The sequence below is a fragment of the Barbus barbus genome, assembly GCF_936440315.1.
Source record: "Barbus barbus genome assembly, chromosome: 36".
NCBI lineage: Eukaryota > Metazoa > Chordata > Actinopteri > Cypriniformes > Cyprinidae > Barbus > Barbus barbus.
In genome coordinates this window covers 8,172,977-8,188,434 of record NC_136714.1, presented here as the reverse complement: position 1 = coordinate 8,188,434, position 15,458 = coordinate 8,172,977, and the positions used below count along the sequence as shown (strand labels likewise).

The 15,458-nt window shown below is 38.6% G+C and overlaps 1 protein-coding gene across 3 annotated transcripts in view; it reads right to left on the bottom strand.

Moving 5' to 3' along the window:
- Positions 1-690: 690 nt before the first annotated feature.
- The window catches only part of LOC306856122 (serine/threonine-protein kinase TAO1-like), a 42,493-nt gene continuing 27,725 nt past the window's right edge, over positions 691-15,458 (bottom strand). For all 3 annotated transcript variants that reach the window (XM_079395151.1, XM_079395150.1, XM_079395152.1), the window contains exons 15-21: positions 14,968-15,204; positions 14,490-14,618; positions 9,671-9,874; positions 6,913-7,152; positions 6,612-6,824; positions 6,180-6,362; positions 691-4,023 (exon numbers count right to left, since the gene is read on the bottom strand). In XM_079395151.1, coding sequence (XP_079251277.1) covers positions 3,508-4,023; positions 6,180-6,362; positions 6,612-6,824; positions 6,913-7,152; positions 9,671-9,874; positions 14,490-14,618; positions 14,968-15,204 — 1,722 coding nt within the window. In that variant the 3' untranslated portion in view covers positions 691-3,507. The remainder of the gene's footprint in view (positions 4,024-6,179; positions 6,363-6,611; positions 6,825-6,912; positions 7,153-9,670; positions 9,875-14,489; positions 14,619-14,967; positions 15,205-15,458) is intronic.

The window sequence follows — 15,458 nt, the reverse complement described above, 5'->3', positions numbered from 1 at the left end:
CCAAGTCACCATAAATACACTGTCAAATAGCTGAGCTGCCACAAATATATCCGCACCTGTATAATCGCTCGCAGGGAGACTTTAAAGATTCGGAGAAAGGATTTAATTCCTAGCAAGAAATTGCAACGAAGCTTGGTGTCGACGACCCGAATTTGTGCAAAAAGCGACATAAAAAAAAAACATCTGATGTAAGTTTTCCAAAGCCATGAAAAGAATGAAACGAACGAGTAAAGATAAGGTAGCAAGTACAAAATACCTGCGTTTCAAATAAATGTTACACCATACTGCTGCTGCTGCTGTTGTTCTTTCAATAAGTGAATTAAGAAAGGTATACAATAAATGAAATGCCAAAAGAACATACGATAATAAACCTGTGTTTATCAAATTATGACAACACATAAAATATAAAAATGTGTAATAATTGATCCAGTTTAATAAAAGACCTAGATACACCATCATTGCACCACTGTTGTGTTTAGTGCATTTGCGCAAGCGTCGTGACACGTGTTTACATTAATCTACAGCCCGCCTCCAGCAGCGCGGGGGTGTTGGAATGTTCGAAAACAGTATACCGTCACTCAGCCTTTTCGAACTTCTTTTAGCCCCCAAACAAAGAACGAAAACAAGGTTCGTTTGAAGTATATCGGGGCCAAAATGTATTAAAGCATACAAATGACAAAACCAAAATTTACTAAAATTACTTTATTACAGTTGATTTGTTTGTCCAGTAGCCCTCTGCCAACAAAAGGAGTAATTACAAACAAAACATTTGTCCCCTTAGGTTTTCATAATTTTTGTATATTTTAATTCACTTGTAAGTGTTTTGTTATGAATAGCCATAACAATTTTTTGTAATCTCTCCAACATTCAGTTTTTCACAATCTATACATTTTAATACAGGTTATATATGGATTTCTATTGTAATGTTGAAGCAGGAAAACGAGACAACGGCCATCAAAAGAAAAAGGTTGAAATACTGGTAAACGCACTGTACAGAGATGTACCACCTTCTTTGATTATTATTCATCCTGTTGTTTTCACACTTGTCAAAAGGGTCATTAAAACAAGGATGCTATGATCTAAAGAAATCTGCTCTCTTATAACAGGGCACACCTCTCACCTTTGGAAAATACTGCATGACCCTGTTTGCTAGTGTAAACTCACATTTTGAGTCTATGGCTGTTCCTCTGGTCCAGTGATTCCATTAGAGTACTGAATGTGATTAAATGATTGGCATGTTATACATCATTTACCTGGGTCAATAATCTCATGTTAATTTGTTACATTTGGCCCAAATCTTTAGGATTGGCTCTGCATTGGCTCAGTTGGGTTTTAGTTAGTCAGACTGAGATAGGCAACTTCATGAAACCTGCAATCCCATGCATATACAAGAAGTGTGCCAAAATAGTGTTCATAGTTGATAGTCATTTTAGATAGCACTGATATTACCAACTGGAATTTATTTTCCTGGAAAAATGTTTTTGAAGCCATTCAACCCATTTTTTTTTATCTTTTAGAAAATTAAAGTTCACTGCTGGTTCACAGATAACAGACATGAGTACTGGCACTAGTGAATATGGCAATTCATACTTTTGAAAGCAAGGAGAGCAAGAAGCAAAGAGAGGACTATGAAAAGTGACATCCTCTGTATGAGTGTAATTGCAGGGGAAATTCTTTTTTTTTTTGGCTTTGCTTGACACCTCTAAGAATATGCTTTGTGTGTGTGTGTGTGTATAATTTTTTCTCTTTTTAAATAATCAATATTAGAAACAAAGTTATTTTTTTAACACATTAAAGCAATTCAATTTTAGTCTAGTTTTAACTTGGGTCTTTATATTGATTTCTATTTATTTAAATTTCTAAATTTACAATATACACACATTTTCCTATACATCTCACTTAAAGCCGTCTCCTGGCTGTATACCCTTACACCATAATGCTTTATATGCTATCTGACCTTTTTTCATTGCATTTTTAATCTTTTTTCTACATGCTGTGATAAGTGTTTAGTTGGAGGGTGGGCGGCAGTCGCTGGAGCTCTGGGGTGGGCATGGAAGAAACAGGCATTGCAGGGACGACAGCAGCGGCACCCACCCGCCCAGCAAAAACATTCAGCGGTCTCAAGCCTACCCAGCCCAGACCTCCCCACCCCTAATATCCACACAACACGCTCTTGTCAAACCCAGCCTGAGAAAAGGGAGGAGGGGGCACCCAAGGACCAGGAGATCTGCTTGTATGTGATTGTAGTGAGCAACTAAGAGTAGAAAAGGATGGTAAAGTGCTTTTCTGTGATGTTAAGCTTAGTGAAAGACGACATGAATGTGACAGGCTATTATCCTTTTGCATAGTTGCGATTGTTAACTTTGGCATCACTAAATCAAAAGACTCTAACGAACATTAATATACTTCAACCGCTACTGCCAAACTGTTATTCAGGAGTGAAGTTTAACCGTGCCAACATGCTTTAACACTCACGTACATTTACATAGTAAAACCTGTTTTTAAGTGTCATTCTACATATTCAGTTCAAGACACTCCTACCTTTCAAGACCACCAAAGTACCTCCACATTAATATAGTAATATCATATCGCTCACCTACCTTATAACTTGTGTCCTTTTGGCCTATAGCAATCGAACACATCTATTTATACTATTACTATCAGAATTTTAGGCTATGTTTTCAAAGCAAAATGGCATCCTGCTCTCCACGCAGTTTTTGGTTATTTGGACCTGTGGAAGGATGGCAATGGCAACATGAAAATAAATCACGATAATTCAATAATCAAAATAATTCGAACAAAATCTTGGAATTTCACAGTATGTTTTCATAGTTAAAATTTGTTCTGGCACAAAAAGAGCATACTGTTTAGTAACACATTAAAATTAGTGCTTGTTTATAAAATACTAAGCTAGATACAATCAAGTACATTGTAAAGCTTGATTCTTTCACATTCTGCTATCCAACCTTTATACCTTCTATTTATATACATTTCTGCAATTGTTTTCTTATGAATCAATGTTTCTGAGAAAATGATATGCATTCATCTCCCGCTCTATACAACCAAAACCAGCTGTTAATATGACCATGATAAAACCCACTGCATAAAGACTTACAATATCACCTGTGAAAGGTAATGCACAGCATTCATATATTCATTCTCACCCTCACTAAAATTTTCAAATCAGATTAACAAACTCTAAAATGCAGTGCATTTTCTCTGAATTCAAAACTTTTTCACATCATTGTGAAAATGACATTCTGGATTCTAGCGGAAGTTTGATACAACTGGCCAGAATGTTTTAAGTGCCCATCTGGCTGACATTCTTAGAACCTGAACTACAATGGATGCATTTTGTGCTTACCATATGTATAAAATATGTATTTAGAGGATTAGAAATAAAGGAATGGGTGTAAAAGAAAAAAAAAGAGACCACGGTGCCCCTTTGTCCCTTCCCCTATGGCATTTTGGGTCAAGATCGGTGTTGTGGGAGAGCAGTGGGTGGTCTTACGTGTAGGACAAATGCGAGCCATTGGAAATCTGAGAGGCGATGCTGGCACTCCTGCTCATCCCCTGCTCACTGCGGCCCCCTGAGGTGGCCCGCCGTACCGCCTGGGGACTGTTCCGTAGCCCACCACTTCCCCCGCTTGAGCGCTGACTGCCCCCAGACACATGGTGCCCCCAGGGAGGTGGCCCCCCTGAAGGCAGGCCGTGACCCCAAGGCTGCTGGATAGAGTCACTGTGGCTTGGGTGGTGGTGGTGGCCGTGCTGGCTGCCGCTATGGTGCCCTCCCCAGTGTGACCCCTGAGATCCTGCACCGTGCTGGGAGCCCCAGCTACTCTGGGCCCCCGGAAAGCTGTGGCTGTGGCCGTCGGATGAGGCCAGGCTGGAGAGCACCATGTTGCTGAAGCCCAGACGCATGCTTTCAGAGTCAAACGCCTCGATCTCCCGGGCCTGCTTCTCGAATAGACTGCGGATTCGCTCCGAGCGCTCATTATGCAGGGTAACCATCTCCTCTTCAATCTAACCAAAAACCAAAATAGAATCAGGTAACATTCCCGTTGAAGACATAACCAAAACTATAGTATCTTTGAAAAGGTAAAGGCTAGAATAAACCACACAACCAGATTTTTGCCAAGACTTGAGGTATGAAAGAGTCAATGCTAGTTGATGAAATTCAAAGCTAGTATGGTATATTTTTATTAGATATTTAAGATATGATTGAAGAATATCCTGGGAACTACATGAATAAAACCAGGAAACTGGCTTCATTTAGGATTCTCTGGGCCTCTCTAACACTGTCTGATATTTTCTATTCGGTTTATGGTGCAAGCTAAACACACTGCACCAAACATTGATACAATGTAACATGTTGGTAGTACGTGCTTCACCCTTAAAAAGAAAACAACAGGATATCAAAATAATTGTAGCAAGAGTTTAAAGATGAATCATTGGTTATGAACTGTATAAAAGTGGAAGCTGGGATTGTCAGATGTTCTGCAGGAATCTTAGCTTTGTTAAAGGCTGCAATAAAGTCTGATCTTTGACATTGAAACCCTGTGACGAGTGAAACAGAAACACCCACCACACATCAGCTTACAGGTGGAGAGGAGACAGAGTGATGAAGCCAATGTATGAGGTGTATGAGGTGTATGAGGATGATTAGGAGGCCATGATGGTCAGAGGCCAATGGGCAAATTTGGGATTTTTAATGACCACAGAGAGTCAGGACCTCGGTTTAACATCTCATCCGAAGGACGGGTAGCGTGTGATCACTTGTTTAGTGTATGATTGCGATGGCCAACACATAACTTCTATAGACTATCTTTGCACTGATTAATAAAAACAAGCACATTGTTATATTGGTTTAGCATGTTATCTTTATTTGTCATTTTTACTGAGTCAGTGCACGGGCTTGGTTATTTGGCTTAAGGCTAAAATGTTAAAACCAGTTAAACTTCTTTTGACTTGAAAGGTGACTAAAATTGAACAAATAACTTCTGATTAAGATACAGAGTAGCAATAGGATTTAGATAATAAAATGTATCTGCTGTGTTACGTGTACCCAAGCCAGACTCCTAACAAAGGGGTTCAAACAGGACGTTGAACTGTTTTATTGGATTCTGAAGGAAGTTGGAATGTACCAACTATGCTTAGTTGGAAGGCACATTGGAAAATGTGATGTCTTGATTAAGGTGATTTTTTTTGTCTAGCACAATGCTATTTACATTAACTAAAGTTATCCATGGCTCTAACTTTAGTCGAATGTATTATGTTAATTCCTGGATATTTGTGGTTCATGTCTGTGAGTATTTGTCATTTTTGTTACTCCCCTTTTTCTTCTTAAATGGTGCTGGTCACCTTCTTTAAGTTGTGCTGTAGTTAGTCCTCTGAGTTTGAGAGGCTAGAGCAATGTAAGGTGACTCTTTCTACTCCAACTGTATCCATGTGAAAGGGATGGTATTTTGCTGAACATTTGATTTTTACCATATTTGTCGTCAAAATATGGTAAACTTCAGACAAAATGATGTCTGAAGTCACTTTTCCCTTGTGTAAGCAAGAGTCATTAAAGACCATCACAATTTCACTCTGACCCCTGGTTGTGGCTATGGACATTTTTTTTTATTGATGTGATTTTGCTAATGAATATGGCAGATCCATCACAATGATGCCCAGTTTTTCCTCTAATTATTTAGAAATTCAGCAAGAGTACAAGGAGTAGTGTTCAGGTTTTGAAAGTTGTGTAGTATATTCCAGCCTTTAGTCAAAATACTTGTCAAAGTTAAACTGGTAATTCATTCATTCTGAATCTGCATGGACATTTTTGAGGAATCACACATTTTTCCAATACTGCATCCAAATTCAAAATTGGAGGGTCAACAATGGCAAAACGCTTTCTTGTGCATTCATTAAGTGAATATGATGCGTCTTTTCTGAATTTTGGATGTGAAATTAGGCTAAATATCCTTCAATAATTTGGAAATGCTTTACAAGTTCACATTTCACTGAAAAGAAGTTCGAAAACAAGAGTTAAATAGAGCATAAATGACAGAACTTTCATATTTGTGTGAGATATACCTTTAATTCTTATTCTAGAATGTCAAACACTCTTTAAAACAATATGCCTCATCCCTTGGTTTCTAGTAGTGGGCTGCTGAGGTTTGTATCAGATAACATACCTTCTGCTCAAGAAGAGCCCTCCTCAGCGAAACCCTCTGCTCCAGCTGCTTCCTCTCACGATCGTGCTGTGCATCCGTCTGCATCTTTATCTTGCTCTGATAAGCATTTAGCAACTCCAGCTCCTGCTGCAGCTGCATCTTTAGCACCTGACATTCGGCCTCCTGTGCCTCATCCAATCGCAGCTGAGGAGCAAGATGGGAGGCGTAGTTACATTTAGAATTAGTGTTAAAAACACAAGAAAGAGAATGCCACATTATCCACATTTAAATTAGGAGAACAGTTTTTCGCCTCATACATTCCTTAGCCCACAACTGAATACTGTGAAGTAACTGCATCAACTCCTTCAGAACTTTGTGACTGGTTCAAACTCTTCGATGGCTTTATAGGAAGAGATATACATATGCCTCCACTGAAAATGGCAGGTCACTCACAGCTTGTGTGGAGAGCATGTCATTGATAGAATGGTCGTACTGCTCAGCAAGGATGGCTAATTTCCGGGTCTGCTCCTCCTTCAGTCTCTTCAGCACAGCCTTGTGGTCAGACTTGGGTGTCGTCTCCAGGAGGTGGTTGAGCAGGGCCTTATACTGCCGTGTCTGGATTTTACACGTGTCCTGGAACTGTTTCTTGATCTGCATCTCTTTAGACTAAAGAGGAGAAAAGACTTACTGACTCTACACAACTAGTATATGAACTAGCTAGTGTACGTTACAAAATCAAGCATAGGCAACACACCTTAAGACTCTTGGGCTGTTGCCGGACCTCCATGACGTGTTTGCGGCGTAGCTCTCGCGCTCTGCGTTTGTTGTACTCTAGCTGGTTGGTGAGTTCAGTTTGATGCTGCAAGCGGATCAGCTCGGTACGCATCTTCTGGATGGTGCCCAGCTGTCTCACCTCCAGCTCTTGCATGGACTCGTGATGGCGGAGCAGCATGGCATGTTCCAGATCTTTCTGCGTTTGGCGCTTATTTAGCTCCTGGATCAAGAAAACCTCTGTCAATATATTTGTTTTCTTTGAAAATAAAAATAAACATGAATGAACATCTCATGAAGACTACAACGGACAGTCAGGACTGCTGAGAGAATTATCGGTGCCCCTCTGCCCAGCCTCCAAGAACTTTACACCTCCAGAGTGAGGAAAAGGGCTAAGAAAGTCACTCTGGACCCCTCACACCCAGCTCACTCTCTCTTTGTACTGTTGCCCTCTGGCCGGCGCTACAGATCACTGAGCACCAGAACAGCCAGAAACAAGAACAGTTTTTTCCCCCAGGCCGTATCCCACCTGAACAACACATAACACACCCCGGTACTGTACATCTGTAAATAACCCATCAAACCTTCATCTGTACATAGGACACATGCACGTTCACAGTTCTGTCTATGGTCATGTCTCTTTTCTGTATATTTGTATTACTATTGTTATTCTTAATTATTGTATATTCTCTTCATTAGTGTTCTTTATCACCTTAATTATATGTTGTCTGCACTATGTTTGTACTTTCTGTACTGGAAGCTCATAACACCAAGACAAATTCCTTGTGTGTGCAAACACACTTGGCAATAAAGCTCTTTCTGATTCTGATTCTGATGCCTCATGAAATCGCTCAATCAGCATTTCAACCATGGAAAGACGTCAATAAAACAGCTTGTAAACAAAATGCCACGTAGCATTTAAATTTACCTCAGGCAAGTCAGTGTCCACAGCACGTTAGTTCGCTAGAGATATTAAATCTAGAGAAGAGCATTTCGCGAAATATTAGACTATATACTCATTATAGTTTACCTGTTAGTGATGTCTTAATTTTTTAATGTATGTTGAAATAAATCTGTTATGAAACAAGTTATGACAGCCACTGTGTAAATGAATATAATTAGAAATAAAGAAATTTAGAAATTAGAAAATAAAGAAATTTTATAATTTAGAAGTTTATTTAACTGCATTATGTGCATTTAAAGGGGACCTATACATCTCCTTTTTACAAGATGTAAAATAAGTCTCTGATATCCCCAGAGTGTGTATGTGAAGTTTTAGCTCAAAATACCCCACAGATCATTTTTTATAGCTTGTTAAAATTGCCACATTTAGGGTATGAGCCAAAACGCTCTGATTTTGAGTATGTTGCTTTAATGCAAATGAGCTGTTGCTCCTGGAGAAGAGGGCGGAGCTTCAAGAGCTCACCGTCCCGCAATAGCAGTGCTAGCCTTTGCAAATAAACATTCCACGATTAGTACAAGCCTGTTATCTTTACAGAAAACATACTCTGTTTCAAAGTCAGTCATCTGATTGTACTGTACATAATAAATTTGCGTTTATGAATTACACAGACAGGGAGCACAGCGCGATAAAAATAACAACACAGCTGGTCTCATTATGCATGGCATGCTATCACAAACTTTACAATTCTTTCATATGCTTTCATATCCAACTTTTAACTACCACATTTCTATTTCATGATCATTCATGAAGACAGCAGCAGTAAAAACAGACAGAGACAATGGTAGCTTTAGCATTATTAGCCTTACAGAGTGCCAAGAAGCTCTTTCAGAAACGCAATTTGGAAAATAAACGCGTGATACTTACTTTTTTTAGAGCTGACGTTCGCGCACGAAGTGTTGGTATTGATCCCTACACGTATTGGGGACTTTACCGATTTTTTCCGGGACATTTCCTTAGACAATGAAACTTAACCACAGTGTCCTCAGCGGCTCAGATGGAGGGAGTCTATGGAGACTCCTATGTTCGTTAATGCATCCCAAAACACAACATTTGAAATGCCTCTTTGGCGCTGACATTGTATATCTCCAGCAGCTACAGCAAGTAATCAGTAATGGCGGAGGCGGACCACAGCTTCTCACTCAGGGCTGTGTTTATGCTTATAGGGGAGCATCACAAATGGGTGGGACTTTTTCCACTCGGTGACGTGAACAGAGAGAGAATCTGAAACAGCTCGTTCTGAGAGACTGTTTATGTTTTTTTTATTATAAAAAAAATGAGTGGGTGGATTTTTACCATTACAGGCTGGTTGTTTTCACACACTGCGGCCACACAACTATGTTGAAACACCTTATAAAAGTGATTTTTGTATAATAGGTCCCCTTTAACTGCATTATGTGCAATTTACATGTTTGCGTTTACATGCAATTTTTTTTTTTTAAGTTGAGTGTTGATTATTATATTTAAAAATAAATTTTGGGCTCTGTTGTTAATTGTAACCTTATAGCAAAAGGGCTCCCTATAGCTTAGAGCATAAGTTGAGGTAGATTTTTATACCTAGGAAAATTTTATTATAATTAAATTTATTCAAAGAAAGAGCAATTTTTCCTGTAAACCACTGTTGGTAAAAATAAATAAAAAAAAAGCAACTTTTTAGTCAACCACTGAAACCATACCGAACCGTGGTGTCAAAACCGAGGTACGTACCGAACCGTCATGTCTGTATACCATTACAACCATAGTCATCATTGGATATGTCTTTGAGGAAAAGTGACATTACCTCGCGTACAAGGTCTTGCTCTACATTGTGTTTTGCAATGAGGATTCGCCGTTTAAAGCGACGACATTCCAGCTCCAGGTACTGCCGCTGCCGACGGAGCAGGTTGGCTTCCTCCTCTGCCTGGTAGTGCTGAAAGTTCTCCTTCTTCTTCGAAAGCCACTCCTGCTTCTCTTTCTTAGGGGTGGACTGGTTCTCATTTAGTTCCTACACACAGCATGGGAAACATTAATGGGTTGTAAAGGGAAATACAGACATTTTTCTTAATTTAAAATGTTTAAGTAATAAAAGGCAAAATGTAGCTACATATCGTATTTATATATTTGTTATATATGAAAACATTTTTTTTAAAAACCCTGTGGTGTTTTTGAAATTTCTTACATGTCTCTCTGGTGTTTGTAACATGCTTAAAGACAAACCATGTGCATATTCATCAGTCAACACCACTGCTGAGGTTTTTCTCCTTAAAACTGCAGTGTACCAAAGCTGGTCTCAAAAACAATTGTAAACCACCTATTTCCTACGATCACAAACACGTAACTAATTGCATCAACTTGTGAGATGGGGCTTTTCATATCTGGGGCCCTTTACCAAGAAGCCAGTTTAGCTAAAATAATCTAACTGATTGCTTTTAGATTGAAAAACTGCCCATAACTCCTGGTCTAGGATCTGTTTTCTTCGTAATAATAGCATAACGAAATAGATTTGGCAAACAATCCAGTGTATCTTCTGCTTTGGAAAGCGTCAAATGATTTTACAATGCATTTTCGCAAAGGGGAGCAAAGTAGCCAATCACAGACATGTTTGTTGATTTCTACAACACAATGGCCAATCAGGAGTGTTTAGGTTGGAATCCACGCACTCACTGCTTTTTGTCCAGTGCCAAGTTCTATCATGCTCATAACATTAATTAAAAAAAAGGTTAATTGTGTGGTCACATTAATTGGTTGAAACTGAACTTTGTAAGATCGTAATGAATGAGTGACAGTTTTTAATAAATTTAAAAGGCAGCGCTCTTTGCATGCTGTATACGATAATAAATTCAGAATTGAAATAAAACTTGTTTTCATGCTTGACAAACGACCACGTACGACACAGAGATAGCTAACTACTACACTATAAAGATAATAATTTCAGAAGCACAGAGTGATGTGATTCTGCAACCTAGTCTGGTCCAAACGCAGGATTTAAGTAAGGAAACGGTTATTAATTATTTGTATTGGCTGCCATGCCAAATCATGCACCTGCTTGCTTTTCTGTGTAATTTAAGTGTTAAACACAAGGTGTGTGATTGGCTGTTCATTACTGATGTCACACGCTCCATAAACTCCGGATCAAAACCTGAGCTGACATAGAAAGCCGATGATCAACATCATGGTACCAACAAAGCCAGATTGGATTGTTTTGGTTTTGTCAGCTCAAAATTCAACTTTGTTCAGCTACCATCATGTTGCAAGCCCCTCGTCAAAAGCTTCTATTTACAATGTGTTTTTGCAGTGCTGAGCAATGTAGCCAATCACAGACATATCTGTTGATGTCTTAAATGCAGTGGTCTATCAGAGGTGTTTAAGTCAGTCAGAATCCACTCACTCAAGTTTTTGTTTCAGTACAAAGTTCTACACGCTTTGGAATCATCTCACCATAAACAGTAGGCACAACGTAAATAAGGGTTTCACTGTGCATTGAGGAAGGCTTGTTAGATTGCGATAAACTAAGATGAGTGACAATTTTTAATGATCATAAAGGGGAGTCCTCATTGCACGCTTTCTAGGCTAAAATCCTTTCAGAATTTGAATAATGCTGATTTTTTTTCATGGGAAAAATGTTTAAATACGTAATTGATTATCAAAGATGAGTTCAATTTGTGTCTGCAGGGAGGCTTTAAATGAATAAACATTCTTTTTAAAGGGGTGGTTAACTCTTATTTCAAGGCTTGATTGTGTTTATGGGGTGCAGTCTAACATGTTAATGCTTCGTTTAAAAAAAAAAAAAAAAAGGCATTATTTTTCACATAATTTACCTTTATTCCACACTGCTCTATCCCTTCTCCTATAAACGTGCTGATCATTTCCTGCTTTTATGAAGCCCCTCCCTCAGAAATACACAATGGGCTCAGATTGGTTAGCTGGTTAAACCGCCTCTAGTGCACGTCTAAACATCCCACCCCTCACCTCAGCAGCATGTGCTCCGGTTGTATTGTAAACAATGGCATCGTCTATATTGCTTATCATTTTAAGCCGATTGAGACCCAGAGAATATTAGTGAAGAGAATCGTGCAGAACCCGTGCAAGCACAGCTCCTAATGGTATCTTTTTTGTTTGTTGTTGTCTCATACTTTTAGATATGTTGTTATTTGTAAATGCTAGTGCTTTGGTTAGCTTTTAATATACGGTTTTATCCTGATTAAAGCAACCGTACATGCCCATATATATATATAAAAAACACTTCTCATAGTTATGTGAAAATAAGTGTATAAATGGAGTAGTTCTTTGAGAGAGAGAGAGAGAGAGAGAGAGAGAGAGAGACTGATTTTGAAACTTGTGAATCCATTAGAATCGTTAGAAGATAGAATTGCGATTCATATACGAGTAGATTTTTACGTGCACCCCTAGTTTTCTCTTCCTCTTCTCTAAAGCACCACAACATGGCCTCGCCCCCTTGGCGGCATATTCCCGGGGGCGGGGTTTATCTGGGTTCATGATGTAACGAACCCATTTCCATTTCGGTGTGTAACCGCGCCAAAGCGATACAATTATAAATTGTACATAGATTGCATATTTCACCAAACCGTAGACATGCATTTAATAACACCCTTTCACCTCTATGCCTTAAGTGCAAAACACAAATTGGCAGTCTTACTCACTGTCTTTGGTCATGTAATCAGTTACAAATATATTGGGTCAAGATTGTATCTGAAATGAGTAATCTCTTTGATAACGTGTTGGTTGTGGATCCTTTATTTTTGATCCTTGGTCTGCCGGATAAAACTTAGATTTTATCAAATGAAAAGAGACTTTACAATCTTCTCACATTCGCAGCCAGGAAAAATATATTAATGAGATGGATAAGTGATAAGACTCCGACTATTTCTGGATGGCAAAATATTTGAATGGAACTAATCCTTCTGGAATATTTAACATGTTTAGTTAATGGTCAACCAGGTCAGTTTTATAATGTCTGGAAACCTTATATCAGTAATTTAGGGATTGATTTGTCAACTATTCTGTGGAAGAGTTTTCCTAGTCATGTACCCCCAAGTGAATGCATAGATTTTGAACTTGTATTGTGCTGCCACTATGTATTTAGTGTTATCCACTTGAACATTTTTCTTTTCAGTTTTAGTGACCTACGCTAAATCTGTTTTTTTCTTTTGTCGACAACCCTTTACTTTTTTTGTGTGTGTTTTATAATTGTGTTTTGTTAAAGTTGGAAAAAGTTCAAATAAGTGAAATCGCAATCAACCACCCCTTTAATTCATTAAGCAAAAAACTGAATATCACTATTTTTAACAAGATGATTTTTACTAAACTACACTTTTACAGTATTTTACTTTTTGCTTTAAACATTTTGAATCAACTTAGTAATAATGTTCTCTCTCATCCTTTGAGTATATTGTATGTAATGTATATTGTCCATTTGTATAACTGTTAGGGGTGGAACGATACATGTATTAGTACCGAACCATCACGGTACGGACATCTTGGTTCGGCCGGTGCATGAGGCCTTACAACGAATACAGGCAATTCACCCTCAATCCAGAAGGGGGCGCCCGCAGTAATGCAACGCTGTTTGATAACCGCCAGCAGAAGAACAGCAAATGTCATGAGATGCGCACTTGAAAACAAAGCCCCCAGACAGTGACCATGTACTGATTCCGAACGCATCGCATCTCTCACATATACTGACAAAGGAGTTTACTTTAAAGGCTTGTGCACTCAACTGTTTGCGAAATGGAGTTTTGTGCTCGTGTATCCTTCCTCTCTCATTCGGCACAAATCCAAATATTCCATAATATTTCCTTATTTGCGATGTAACGTATCTGAATGCTAAACTATTATTTATTATGTAAATTATAGGCTTTGTACTTCAGTCGCGTTCCAACAGTGTCACAGAGGCGGGCGTGCTGATGTTTGGTTCGCTGTATTTTATTTTGATAAAGTACCAACTGCGCTGTCAAGTTAGCAATGCTGGAACTGATGTGTGAGTGTGTGTGTGTGTGTGTGCACTCCAGCGCGATCACTTCAACTGTGTCCTTATACCAGCACAAAAATGAACTGAAACTGCATATATAGGTTACGTTACGTGTCGCAGTTTTTTCCCCTTGTTTATCTGTAAACTAAATCAAACATATTTCAAGAATTTATTCCTTGTATGTATACATGTAGTGCAGATTTTATATATATATATATATATAACAATGTAATAATATTTCGTATTTTCACATCTAGGTGGAAAAGAAATGTAATTTGTACTATTGTCTGTTCAAAATAAATGAAAAGTAACTGAGCATAGTAGATTTTTTTTTTCTCCTGTTGTACCGAAATCATATCGAACCATGACCGCTGAACCAAGGTACGTACCGAACCGTGACATCTGTGTACAGTTCCACCCCTAATAACTGTGCAACTGTCAAATGGCTGAACAATGGAGATACATGACATTTTAGCTATATTGTTCATTTGTCTCATTTCATTACACTCTTCAAGGAACAATAATCTCACAGATCTCAAAGGTCAGTTTAGGTGGAATTATACCAAGATGAAAAACACTATTGGCAAATTCATATATGGGTAAAAAGCCATGCTTGAATGTGTGTGTTTACCTCTTTCAGTTGTTCCTTTCTTAGCTTGTACTCTCGTTTCTGTGACTCCAGGAAGCTACTAAGCTCTTTCTTTTGCTGTGCTTGAATGTGCTGTTGGAATTTCTTCTCATCACTGGCAAATGACTTGGCCTTCAAGATATAACATTCATGAAAATTACAAAAAAATTAAATAGATAAAAATATAAAAAATAGCTTTGAGCACAGTGCATTTGTCATGATGAAGTAGAAATAGAATCTCCCCACTTTGTTGCCACAAAGTAGAAAGCACATCATTATCTACAATGTCACTTTTTGACGTAATATCAAGATTTGTCTTCACTGGAATTGAGGGTCATAGCATAAAGGAAAAGGGGAATTTCAAATTCATAAGCATTTTTCAGATGAACTTCCACATTACTTTACGCATCTTTGTGCTGCCCAACAAATGATTGTGCATGGGGTCTAAACAAATCGTGTGACATGTCTTGCGCACACTTACATCTTTTTCTATGGATGCTTGGTTTTTCTTCACAAGTTTCTCCATCTCAGCAGCAAAGCTGTTCCTCTGGGCCTCCAATTCTTTGTCCAGTCTCAGCCTATGTTCATCCATCTCTGCTTTCAGTTTGTTCTCCAGGGCCATAAGGTGCTTCTGGTGCTGTCGTCTCATGCGCTTGTAACCAGACATCTGCTCCCTCAGCTCAGAGTCCTGCTCATGTTCCTGCATCTGGCGTGTCACCTGAAAGAAGGAAGGAACACAAGGAAATGGAAGGAAAGTGAAGAAGAGGAAATAAAAATAATCAAGAGACATCTCGTGAATTTTGAAGATTACTGAGAATGAACAAAAAATTCTTGTGATGTCATTCAGTTTAAACCGTGTCTACACTGAAAGCAACCAATGCCATGGTTCATCGATTATAAATGAGTAATGTAGTTTTGATGCGTCTGTAGGGCTGTGAAGCATTTCACTACAGGTCCACTGTGACAGGCTCA